The sequence below is a fragment of the Vicugna pacos genome, chromosome 3 (assembly GCF_048564905.1).
Source record: "Vicugna pacos chromosome 3, VicPac4, whole genome shotgun sequence".
In the NCBI taxonomy this organism is placed as follows: Eukaryota; Metazoa; Chordata; class Mammalia; order Artiodactyla; family Camelidae; genus Vicugna; species Vicugna pacos.
In genome coordinates this window covers 43058724-43072211 of record NC_132989.1, presented here as the reverse complement: position 1 = coordinate 43072211, position 13488 = coordinate 43058724, and the positions used below count along the sequence as shown (strand labels likewise).

Here is a 13488-nt window from a genome sequence, read left to right as displayed (position 1 = left end):
AAGCCTGTGTCTAATCAATAACAGGACATCAAAACCCAAGAGAAATAGAAATGAATTAAGAAGTAAAAATTAAGAGAGTAATTGAAAATAGAACAGGTAAAAACAGATTAAAACAAAACAAAACAAAAACAAAAAACAAAAAAACAAACAAACAAAAAAAGGGGGTTGTCAGTGTTCTCCTGGAGTGTGTGTGCTTTTAATGTGATGTCCTTCTGTCTTCGTCCTGTTTTGGAAGCTCAGCTTGTTTTCATAGGCCCTGCGTTGGCGCCCTCTTCTGTGCTGCTCCCAGCACCTGTCGGCAAGCAGATCGCGCCTCCTCCTAACACGGGGTCAGATGCAGCTCTCCTCTGCTGCGGGAGGGCGGGTCACTGCCCCTCTGGATGCCGCAGTCAGATGTTGCAGACTGGCCAGGCAGGAGGGCGGGTCGTGCCCCCTCCCAGCACCTCGGTCAGGCGCTGTGTTCCTGCTCGACAGGCGGGGGGCCGCTCTCCCCCTGCCTGCGCCGCCGGTAGCTCCGCTGCTCTGTGCGTCTGCGAGCTCTGCGCCGGCGCTCCGTGCCGGACGGCGCTCCGCCCTGGTCTGCGCTTCGCCCTCGTTGCGCTCCGCGGGTGGGCTCGGGGAAGACCGAGGGGCAGCCTCGTCCCTGCTCCGAGCCAAGACCCAGCTGCTTGTTTGTCTTTGTGGAGCAAGTTCTCAGGTTTTTGGCGTCTTTATCTTTTGAAGAGGGCGATGATCTGTTGGAGTTCCGCAGGTGCTCTGGTTGGCTGAGTGGGTCTGTAGATGGTGGGTCTTGGTGTATTTGTGGGAGAGGGTGACTTACAAGCATCCTTCTACTCCGCCATCTTGCCCGGAAGTCCCCCAGACATATTTTTTAATAATGCCATTCTGTGCTTTGAATTTATCCTTATTATTGATTTTTTTAGAACATACTTTTCTTTTGTTTATGTAGTTTATTATTAACTATTTTCTCCTCTAGAATGCAAGCTTCTTGAGGGCAAAGATCTTTATTTTCTTCAATGCTGTATCCATGGTTACTAGCACAACATCTGCACAGAGTAGAGGATCAAAGAACAGTTACTGAATCAGCAGTTACTGCCCGGGCTAAATAACATAAACTATGTGAACGGGGGGCCATATGGAGTATCTAAGGCTCGGAGACAGTCAGAACCTTCTCCGTGGTCTCAGAGGCCATGCATGACAGAGGTGCTCAAGTGGGAAGCCAGGCCTGTCAGATTCTACACCTGTTACTGTTTCCTACATCTGTTTGCTCACTCTTGAAAGGTTTCTTTACTTCGGGCTTTAAAAAGATGACACAAGGATTACTTAAAAACTAAAACTACTCTATGAAACAAACTTCTTATTTAGCATATTAATATTTAACTTCAGCAAGCATAGCAACAGATGATGAATAATATGCAAGTAACCTTGGGCCTATCAATCAGTTCCTCACTGTAGTGTTGGTGAAGGCCTTCACCAGGGGAGATTTTAGCCTGGCCTCTGGCTTGGCCTGGGTCTTCTTGTTCAGCTGTCCCTCCATGACTCCAACCTGAACTGCCCACAATTTAAAATGTCCTTTTTGCTTCCAGTATCACTGAAGTTGTTCTCGCAGGTGAACACCTCAGGGATTTCCCACTCCACTTTGCTCTCCCTTTCACATAACTAGCTGGGGCCCCATATTCCAGTGTGGCTATGCTGGTGTCCTGGGTCACACTGAATTAGCCAGGGGAAACCTGACCATTAGACTCAACTTGGTTGTTGAGCTGCTTTTCCGAGAGTGCAGTCAGGATCTCTTTAGAGTCTATAACTATGAGATCTAAACTCAGGAGTAACAGCAGCCATGCTTTCCATCATGTGTAGCAGGAGTGCTGATGGTCCCAGCAGTGTTCACGTCCCTACTTTAAATTGTCCCTCATCTCCAGCTTCATTCTTAAGCCTGAGTTTTGTAAAATTCTCTGATATAATTGTAAGATTTTCTTTTTCACTTAACTAGTTCAAGTTAGGCTCTGTCATGTGTTTACAAAAGCAGCCTAATTAATACAACTTCCAGTGTCCCGGCCTTCAATGGCTCCAAGTTTATTTCTTGAGGTTCAGGCTTTCTGTGCTAACTACATTATTTCAATTTCTGTCTAAAATGTTTACTGCGTGGAAAAAGAAACCGTGATAAACACAGCTTTTCCAAGAAGTTTCACATTGACTGACCCTGAGTGCGGCAGTGGGGAAAGTTTTACAGGACTTTTTGGTTTTAGGCAGGAAAAGGTGGCCTGAATGTGGTCTGTGATAAGGCTCCATTCCTTGATGTGAATGTCACCTCTAAAGATACCTACTCCTGCTGCTCTATCCTGATGTGCAGTTATCTGTTTCATGGAGCTTTGTAAACTCGAGATCATTCATGCAGCAAAAACTGGTTAGTGTTCTCTATGCTCCAGGCTGTATGGTAGAAGTGGCGGTAAAACCTGAAAAAGACAGGTTTTACCCTCAAGGAGTTCTCTGAGCAGCAGGAGAGGCAGAAAGGTGAGTAAAAAGCTACCGTGCCGTCTGGAAGGTATCATCATGGGGAAAAGGGAGAAAGGAGGAAATAATTAATTTGTTTGGTATGGTGTATTCCAGGAAGGCCTCATGGAGTAAGCAGTATAGCAGATACACCTCAGAAGATGGCCAGAGTTCACAAGGCAGAGCAGACAGGCAGCTGCACGTGCAAAACAATGCGAATGGCTCAGTACGGCCGTGGCATGTCTGAGGACTGGAGGAGAGCAAGCAAGAGAGAAGCAACCAGAGAAGAGAGGGGAGAGTAGGTAAGACCACATCCTGGAGACCTTTGTACCCTGCAATGGGAGCTAGAGTTTCCTCAGCAGGGCTGTAATGCTTCAGCTTTAGTGCATATAAAAATCTCCTGAAGACTTTATTGAAATTCAGGCTCCTGGGCCCCATCCCCAGAAATTCTGACTCAGTAGGGCCAAAGTGGCAGCCACAATTGTCTACTTTTTAAAAGACCCTTAGAATTACCAATGTGTTGGTGGTTCATGGAGAAATACTTTGAGAAACACTATATATGGTGTTTATGGAGGATGGGAATCATGAGGGTTTTTATCAATGGGAGTAGAATGAGGTTGAGTTTTAGAATCACTGGAGAAAGAACAGATAAAGGATGTAAAAGAAGTGACAGGCAGCCATGGAGTGGGCTTGTTCATGTTTCAGGGGCACAGGGAGAGCTGACAAGCTCACTGCAGAAGCAATAGAGAAGAGAGGAAAGACTGAGAGATGTGGGAAATAGAATCAACAGAGTATAGTGACAGATTAGCCTTAGGGAATTAAGAAGCCAGTATTTGGCTTAGTTTAGATGGGTTAGATGGGTTATATCAGTAACCAGAATCAGCAACATAGGAGTAAAAGCAGATTTTGAGAAAAGATAGTGATTTCAGTAAAGGCATATTAAATTATACAAAACATGCCACTGTTTTATTATTAGAGAATGAGAGCCAACTAAGTAGAGTGGTTAAGAGCAAAGACTGCCAGCGTTTGCATCCTGATTCTACTGAGGTAGATTTTAAATAAAAGAATGATGTTGGATAGTTTCTCCTCATGTTGATTTCTTTAGTTTTTGCTTTAGAAAGTGAAGGGATTTTGTACTCATAGCCCAAGAACACCAATCCCCCTCCTGGAACTGTGTGTGGGAATTGTACATCATTGGAGACCAATGGCCTGCCCTTCTGAAGTGCTTTGGGACTCACAGTCAATAGGAGAAGAGTCAATAAACTGGTACCCGGGCATCACCCTGAGTTCTGAGCCCCATCATCACTGATGGCCAATGAATCTAGGTGCGGTTTCCACATCTACGAGAGGAAGACAAATTTCTTCCCAGTTAGAAATCATCTCTACCAGTCAGAAGTATCATAAGAGTTAGGCTGAATGTCCCAGAAGTGATGAGTTTACTTGAGTGTTTCTGAATGCTATTTCTGTTTGTTTGTTTGTTTTTTTAGTGTCTCCATTTATTTTTTTTAACATTTTTTATTGATTTATAATCATTTTACAATGTTGTGTCAAATTCCAGTGTTCAGCACAATTTTTCAGTCATTCATGGACATATACACACTCATTGTCACTTTTTTTCTCTGTGAGTTATCATAACATTTTGTGTATATTTCCCTGTGCTATACAGTGTAATCTTGTTTATCTATTCTACAATTTTGAAATCCCAGTCTATCCCTTCCCACCCTCCACCCCCCTGGCAACCACAAGTCTGTTTTCTCTGTCTGTGAGTCTATTTCTGTCCTGTATTTACTCTTTGTTTTTGTTTGTTTGTTTGTTTTTGTTTTTTAGATTCCACATATGAGTGATCTCATATGGTATTTTTCTTTCTCTTTCTGGCTTACTTCACTTAGAATGACATTCTCCAGGAGCATCCATGTTGCTGCAAATGGCATTATGTTGTCGGTTTTTATAGCTGAGTAGTATACCATTGTATAAATATACCACTTCTTCTTTATCTGGTCATCTGTTGATGGACATTTAGGCTGCCTCCATGTCTTGGCTATTGTAAATAGTGCTGCTATGAACATTGGGGTGTAGATGTCATCCTGAAGTAGGGTTCCTTCTGGATACAAGCCCAGGAGTGGGGTTCCTGGGTCACATGGTAAGTCTATTCCTAGCCTTTTGAGGAATCTCCACACTGTTTTCCATAGTGGCTGCACCAAACTGCACTGAATGCTATTTCTGAATTATAATGTTTTATGTATATATAATGTAAGGGGATATACTGGGAAGAAAAACACGGAGTAAACTTCTAAGAAATTTTAGCTGGCAGAACTTGGTGTCCAAGAGCTGTTATATAAATTGTTGGTATATTCTGAGTGGTGGAGACCACAGTTAGCCTCCATGTTATCTAAATTTTATTTTATTTTTCTCATACATTTCTGAAAAGTGATCTGCTCAGCAAAAATGCAATGAAAGCGATTTTTTGTTCTGTTTTGTTTTAATGACAGTTTCATATCTAGTGGGAAACATTTTCTATCCGTCTCTTTTTCTATTCATCTCATAAGGACCACTGTTTTTAGGAAAAGTATTATTTTAAAGTAGAAGTTAAGAAGAAGTTTAGGAAGAGAAAATTCTAAGAAATTTTCTTTAGCAAAGAAAGTCACTAAATGAGGAAAACATTATTTCTTGGCAAAATGTTGAAGTAGGTGTACCTTGTCTTTTGTTCTTCTGATTTTACTTTTCTGGAAAACTTAACCACACTTTTGCCCATTCTCCATAATTCTCCTTACAAAGATCTACTCTTTGGAAAGTTTCTGATAAAACATTCTCTTGTTTAAGAGGTGAATGGCTGGTAAAGGTTGTTTCTCTTTACTTGTATTTGCATTTTAACAGAGTTTGGAGTCCAAAGTACAACTCTTGAATAATGTGATTTCAGATATTCAAACAATGGCAGAAGGACATTATGGTTTTAGATCTCATGTTCTAAATCCATCTGAATAATCTAGTTTAAATCATTTTATTAGCAGAGAGTGTAGAACACAGTAGAGTCTTTCAGGTACTCTGCTCTGTAACAAGTGGGCAGAAGCAAGGCCACACTGAGATGGGCCTCATATGGGTCACAAGGTACCAGGTAGCATGCTTCCCAGTAACTCAGAATGGAGGGAGAAGTGTCTCTGTTCCTGATCCCCTGGCTCCATGCAATCCTCAGAAGACTTCTTCCAAAAGTTTATGCTACCTGCATCTGATTTGTAGTGAAAGAAATATTAGACCCACTACATTAGCAGTCCCAACCAAGCCAGTCTAGAAAAAGCCTTTTAAGTCCCCCAAATTTATCCCTAGACAGGGACAACCTTGCTTGGGCCTGTTTTGAACTCTGCAAATCAAGAAAGAACTCTAATGGAAAAATCCTGCTTCTCAGGATCAAAGCACTGGATAAAGGAACATTCATTTCAGAATCAAAACCCATAGATCTCAATCAGTGAAGGATCTTACACTTTCTCATCTTAGACTTGTGAAATGATTCTTTTTCTGTTTCTTCCAGATTTGGTTCTTAGTCTTACCATGGCATACACGTGTAGTGTTAATACAGGTGACTTGTTTTAGCACCTAGACTAGTATGGAGAACAATAATATGGAGGAGAGCTTTAAAAAACATGGCTTATATTTTAACCTGTATCTGCAGATGAATATATGCTCTCTTGGGACTTTGTGACATCTCAGATAGCCTGCAGGGACTGGGCTCTGATGCAAGTGGATTATTTTCTTTGTATATCCAACTCTCCTCGTCAATATCTAAGCCCCCAGTTTCTGAAGAGATGAGATTGTACCATCATTCAGAATAAAAGTCACCTACCCAAACATTGTGGCCCCATCTTGAAAATCATGTGTCTTTGTCTCCCTCTGAGCTACTCTGACTATCTTGGTTTGTGGAGAGAAAGTTGTGCACGGATGGAGAGGGAGTGGGGCGAAGATGTGTAGATCAGGAGAAGATACAAGGTTTCATGGGGTTCCCAGGGCTCCACCTGCCCTCTGCCCCTTCTTCCTTGTGGTGGGCAATATATAGAGGACCCTCCACAATGTTTACATCCTAATCCCTGGAATCTGTGGATTTGCCACCTTATATGATGAACAGGACTTTGCAGATGTGATTAAGGTTAAAATCCTTGAGATGGGGAGGTTATCCTGGATTGTCTGGATGGGTCCAATCTAATCACACAGATCTTTAAAAATGGATAAGGAATTCAGAAGGGTGGGTCAGAGGATGAGATGTGAGAAGCACTTGATCAGCCATTGCTGGCTTTGAAGATGGAGGAAGTGGGCTGTGAACCAAGAAATTGCAGGTGGCTTCTAGAAGCTGTGACCAGCTTTCAGTACACAACCAGCAAGAAACTGGGGACCTTGGTTCTATAATTGAAAAGAACTGAATTCTTTCAATAAGTTGAGTGAGCAGGAAGTGGATTTTCCTCTAGAGAGAAATACAGCCTGTAGGTAACCTTGATTTTAGTCTAGTGAGACCCTACTAGACTTCAGACTTACATAACTGTAGGATAATAAATTTGTGTCTATTTTAGCCTCTTCTAAACTTGTGATAATTTGTTCAAGTAGTGATAGAAAATTAATTCATCGTTTAGTCTCTCTGTCCTTTTTGTGATCATTCCCACTTGCCTCTCCTGGATTATTTTTCTGACCTGTCAAACATTATTGAAGATTAAAAATAATAATGACAGATTTTAATCAGTGCTTAAAATGTGCCAGGCATTATGATAAATATGTCACCTGCATTATTCTATCTAATTTTCACAATAGTATTTGAAATAAGTACTTTTATTTTCCCCAGTTTACAGAACCAAGGCTTGGAAAGTTTACTAGCCCAATGTCATGCTGCATTTAATTAAGTGATATGACCTATGTATCAACTGAGAATGCCTTACCCTTATGATCCAAGTAAAAATGGCTGGAATGCTGACTGTTTCTCAGCCTATGAAAATCTAAAGCCCCTCCCAGAAATTTGGTCAAGTAGGACTCTGACATGCTTTTTGATAACTAATGTAACACATAAGAAATTTGAGAATTGTGAGGTTTAACTACTTCCTCCTGAAACTTACCATAGAATATAGATGAAAGCACTCTAAAGTCTCACTCCAAATTCTGGCACAAATACAAACATTTATTAAACAAACATTCATTAGCATGCAGGGCCAACACAGTTTATAAACCTATAATTTTCAAGATTTTGTCCTTCAGGTGCTCCAACCTCACCTTGTACAAAAGGTTCACTCAAGTAGATGTAAGTACATTCCAGAGAAAGACTGTTACCCTTAGAGGTGGCACAGGCAACTATCAACCCTCCTAAACTAATGTGGAACACAGGACTTCTGGTGCTGTGTTGGTTTATTTTATGTGTCAACCTGCCTGGGCCAAGAGGGGCCCACCTGCTTGGTCAAACATTATTCTGGGTGTTTCTGTGAGTGTGTTTTTAGATAAGATTAACATTTAAATTAACATTTATTTAGGCAGACTTAGTAAGGAAGATTTCCCTCCCAATATGAGGTCATCATCCAAACATTTGAAGGCCTAAATAGGTTGACTCTCCCCTGAATAATAAAGAATTCTTCCAGCCTGATCACCTTTAAAACTGAAATCATTTTTCCCCCTGTGGACTAGAATGGAAACATTGACTTTTCCTGTGTCTTGAGCCTGCTGGCCTTTGGACTGGAACTATTATCACTGGTCTCCAGGGCCTCTAACTTGCTGACTCACCTAGCAGATCTGGGGACTTGACAGCCTCCACAATTGAATGAGCCTATTTCTTATAATAAATTTCTTTATAGACAGACACACACACACAGACAGCCTATTAGTTTTGTTTCTTTGGAGAACCCTGATGGATATGAATGCCATCCATAAGGGTGCAGGGTATGACCCTCGCCAAAGGTTTATATCTTGTTGTATTGGTTTCAAAGTAATAAAATACCACAAATTGGTTGCCTTAAATTAACAAAAAAATTATTTTCCCTTAGTTCTGGAGACTAGAAGTCCAAAAATCAAAATGTCACCAAGGCCATGCTCTCTGTGAGACCCTGGGTAGAATCCTCCCTTGCCTCTTTCTGGCGTCCAGTGGTGGTCTTCCACCCTTGGCTTTCCTTGCTTGCAGCTATGTAATTCCAATCTCTGCCTCTGTCTCCACATGGCAGTCTTCCTGTGTATCTCTCTCTCCTCCTTTTATAAGGACACCAGTCATTTTGGAAATGATTCACCCTAGTCCAGCATGACTTTTAATCTTAGGTAATTACATCTGCAGCAACCCTATTTCCAAATAAGGCCACATTCTCAGGTACTAGGTGGTTAAGAATTCAGCATATCTTTTTAGGGGACACAATTCAACCCATGATACTTGTTTATGCAATATTTCAACCAACCCACATACAATGAGACCTTTTAATTTCACCAATAAAATCCATTTTCAAAAATGCATCATGCTAATTAAGCCTTTAATTTCACCAAAGAAAATCCATTTTTGATGTGCTAATTATCAATGTCATGCTAAAAAGTCTTCAGTGTTGATGGAGATATGGAGAGCTGTAGGAGCAAGCTAGCTGACCACCCCTTCATTGTGCAATATTAGGTCAATAGTCTGCCTCTAGAGTTGACACTGAAAGTAACTGACATGTATACAATATCACAGAGTCTATGCTAGAGAAGTTTAAAATAAATCATAGACATTCTAACGTGTTCTGCCTTCGTTGCCCTATATCAGCTCGGCTGCGCACACATACTTCTCTATTAAGAAATTCACTCCCGGATAATATGTCTCGCATTTGGTCAGCTTTGGGCTGGTTCTTCCTATTTTTACTTACTCTTTCTACTAGGAAAGAAACAAATTCTTCTCCTTTCCCCCTGCTTCTGGTGTTTTTGAGTGTGCTCTTAGGATCTGACTCTTTCTTCCCTAGCTCTTGTCAAAGCATGTCCCTTGCAAACAAATCCCTTTTCTCGTAAGAAGAATCCTCATAACTCCATTTGTTCTTCCTTTCCACATGAGCATTTTATTAACACAGGTCACTCTGCCTTGATAGCCTGAGCTTTCGGCCATGATATCACACTGGATTACATATATTATACTATTTAACACCAAGAACAGGACAGCTGTAAAAGAAGTACAGGACAGCATGCGACTGCTCATAAGACTTGGGATATTTAGTTAAAACTTGATTAACAATGATTAATTTAAGAGCAGTTATACTGCTGGGTTTTAGAGAAGTGAAATACAAATAAAATAATTTTGGAAAAATCCTTGATTTTGTATTTAAATGGAGTGGTAGAAATATGTGTATTTGAAATAACTTCAGTACAGTTTCAAGCAGGATGTCAACAAATAGAATTTAAGGAAATTCTAATTATTGTTCTTTGAGCAGATGTGAAATTTTGCATAAACCTGTTTATTTCACTTGCTTCCTTCCTCTGATGTTGGTAAATGGTCTCTTCTCCATAACTAGTATGAGTATAGAGGTCCTATAACTACACCTGTATCTCTATCTGTATCTATGTCTATATGTGAGAGAGAGAGAAATGTTTGCAGATAGACTTGTTTTTATAAACTATGTGCTGTTGCTCAGATTATTCCCACTTCATGGCTCCCACATATTTCTTATTAGATTCTAAGTGAGGTTGTATGTACTTGTGATGAGACCCAATATGCAATGACTGTTCGCCACTCAAACAGAAATTTTTGTATACCTTTCAAAATCATCAGTGGTAGTCATTGGTCTACCACTCAAAAACTGTGTACTTTTCACTCAAGTTGCTAGATCCATAGGGATCCCAACCATCATTAATTTTGAGAATGGAAAATTCAAGACTGTTGGAAAAAGTGAGACGACACTTCAAGTTTGTCTGCCCATTAGACGGCTTTGTGCCTGAAGTATGGTTAAAGAAAGAATGTGTCTCTGGAATGTCTCTGCAGAGACCATTGTACAGTAGGAGAAGCAAATTCAAGTGCCATCAGGGGCCAAGCAGCGCAGCATGATGGAAATGGACTAGATGAGGGCCCTGGTAAACTCAGAGATGTATGATCCTCTCAAAACCAGCAGTTGTCTCTCATCTCTACCCAATTGTTGCCAATGGCTTTAAGCACCCAGAGTTGCCGCTTAACCTAGTATTTTTAAAGCAAAGCTAGAAATCTGTACATTTTGGATAAAATTTACAGGTATTACATTATTGGTTCAACTTCCTTGAAAAATAAAAGCCATCTGTGTGTGATTTTGGTCCATTTGTTGTGAAAAACCACCAGGTTGCAACTGGTATTCTACACTGATCATTAAAAAAAAAAAAACAAACCTTCCGCAATCGATGCTGTAGCCATCCTCTTTGGTTGGCAAAGAAATCTGTTAACAGTTTAGTGTAGAATTTCTTAAATGAATTTCAACAAAAATATGTTTCTTTGTTGAGGAGAGTGTATGAGGACATGATATCCATAGCTTTGTTTTTAGCTAGTTGGTATTCTGCATTTAGAGATTCCCTGGAAGCAGAGAGCCTTTGCATGATCTCCGCCTCCATGTTTCTATGGTTCTTTCCATGAAGAAATAAGATAAAGACTCAGGGCTCTATGTTAAACTCTTTCTGAGTTAATGGTACCAGTAGCTTTTAAAATAGCACTTTTTTTTTTCTCAGTGGAAGGAGTAAGTGCACCTTCATAACTTTCTTTCCTGAAATTTAAAAGAACCAGTAATGGACTTGGGTTAAAGGCAATGGAGAGTGACTACTTAATAGGCATGGGGATTCTTTTCCCAAGTGATTAAAATGTTCTAGAACTAGGTAGAGGGGATGGTTGCACAACCTTGTAAATGCACTGGAAGTCACTGAATTATACATTTTGAGATGGTTTAACTAGAGGATTTTGTTACATTAATTTTGCCTCAATTTAAGGAAAAAAGCCATTTCCATAGGGCAAAGATGCATCTTTACCATTAGAGGGACATGCAATATCAGATAAGGGTGCCATGTTTGGTTTGGTTTTATTGATTGAATAGATGGCTCCATTTCTCAAGCTCTTCTTATGTGATTTTTAACCTCTCTGATATTCAATCTTAATTTTTCTGGCTGATATTTAAATATTTTTGCCTATGTTTATAGATGCTATGGACTGAATTATGATCCCCTCTTCTCCCCAGATTCATATGTTGAAGCCTTAACCCCTAGTGTGACTGTATTTGGAGATAGGACTTTTAGCAGGTAATTAAGGTTAAATGAGGTCATAAGGATGGTGTTCTAATCCAATAGGGCTGGTGGCCTTGTAAGAAGAAAAAGCTCTCTGTCTCTCTCTTTTTGTGCATGCACTGAGAAAGGCCATGTGAATATATAGTAAGTTGGTGGTCATTTGCAAGCCAGGAAGAGAGCTCTCACCAGAACTCGACCATGTTGGTATCCTGATCTCAGACTTCCAGTCTCCAGATTGGGAGGAAATGCATTTCTATTGTTTAAGCCACCCAGTACATGGTATTTTGTTACGGCAACAAGAACGAAGACAATAGTTTAGAGAGAATTAACCACCATTCTCTTTCTAACAACTCCTATCGGAGTGTCCATAGAGGAACCCACAACAAGGCTGCATTTCAAGGCAGTGGAGTGCATCCAAAGTTGGCAGGGAGTGGCTCCGTATCCCCTGGTGATTTTTAATGTTAGCCTTTATGCATTGTTGAACAGAACTTATGCTTTAGGTTGCAGCCACATGTATTCACATTCTTTTCTAAGGAGCAATTGTGATCAGATTTGCACTTGATGTAACCTGGGAGTATATTTGGTAAATGATGCATGGTCTAAGTGGACTTTTAAAATTATTTTCAGTGCTCTGTATCCAGCAATTAAGTCAGCTTCATCAGTATCAGTTGGGATCACTGGAGGGAGATAGGAACTCTGATGATGAAATGGCCACTGTTTTGCAAGGCCAGTATTACACTAAGCCGTAACTGTTTACTGCTTCCAAGTGTCTTCCTTATCCTTTCAAGCTGCCTTGTATTTGTCATAGTGGCAACATGGCACCATGTGGTCTGCTGGTGCTTGCAACACTGAGAGAGACCAAGTCCCTCACTAGGACATGGTCCAGCTCCCAGTGCTGCATGCTGTCATTCACAGACCAGGGTCAGGTCCAATATGGCTCATCTCCTGGTGCCTTCAGCAAAGAGCTACAACCCTACAGTGGATTTTCAATGTTAAGGAGCAGAGATTATAGCAAAGACATGTTTATTTGGCTAGTTTTCCATATGGATGTGTCCAACTAGAAGATTGCCAAGCATTTACTAGGGCTGCATTCTTCTGTACTGTAAGTTGTGGCATTGGTACATGTGAAAAAAAACCATTTTGTGAATCTAGATGTAGCTAAGGAATTTGATTGCTCACATTGCATCTATCTCTCTGAATCTTATAGCTGCTTCTCCTCTCCTGGGGTGTAAAGGAGGGAACACTTGAGCACTGAGAGAACTCCAGTGGTCCTTCACACCCCTGGGAGAGGAACTTGCTCTTTCCCTTCAGAATGAAGCAGGTAGCCACACAATCTCTTTCAAAACTGTTTCCCATACATATATAGTAATAATTGATTTTTGATGTTTTGCCTAAAATGTCACTTTACCAGTTTCTATTTTGAGGATAACTGAGTGAAATTGTTAATTCTTTGCCCAGACTAGACTTTTAAAAGTATAGGATTTATATGTACTGTAATATGCTGAAAGAGTCCCTATTCAGTAATATTATATGATTAAATAAAATGGATAACCTTTTTAAATTTTATTTTTAATTAAATTTTTGATACATATTTTCTTACTATGATTCTAATATCAAAAATATGAAAGAGCACACACTTAACATTCTTATTCTCATTACTACCTTCTCCCAGTAACTCATTTCTGCTCTCTCAGGCAACTGCATGGACTCATTTCTTTATATCCTTCCAGAAAAGTGTTTTCTCAACATTTTTTCATCATCACTCTCTTAAAGAGCCTTTGAAGGCATTTTTCCTGATTATTG

The 13488-nt window shown here is 40.3% G+C and overlaps 1 protein-coding gene across 2 annotated transcripts in view; it reads left to right on the top strand.

The window, feature by feature from the left end:
- Positions 1 to 13488, top strand: part of LOC140695422 (uncharacterized) — a 54209-nt gene continuing 40721 nt past the window's right edge. The window contains exons 1-2 of one of the 2 annotated variants that reach the window (XM_072958130.1): positions 1 to 751; positions 2608 to 2792. In XM_072958130.1, the coding sequence (XP_072814231.1) occupies positions 205 to 751; positions 2608 to 2792 (732 nt within the window). In that variant the 5' untranslated portion in view covers positions 1 to 204. The remainder of the gene's footprint in view (positions 752 to 2607; positions 2793 to 13488) is intronic. The other variant, XR_012071121.1, reaches the window with a different exon arrangement.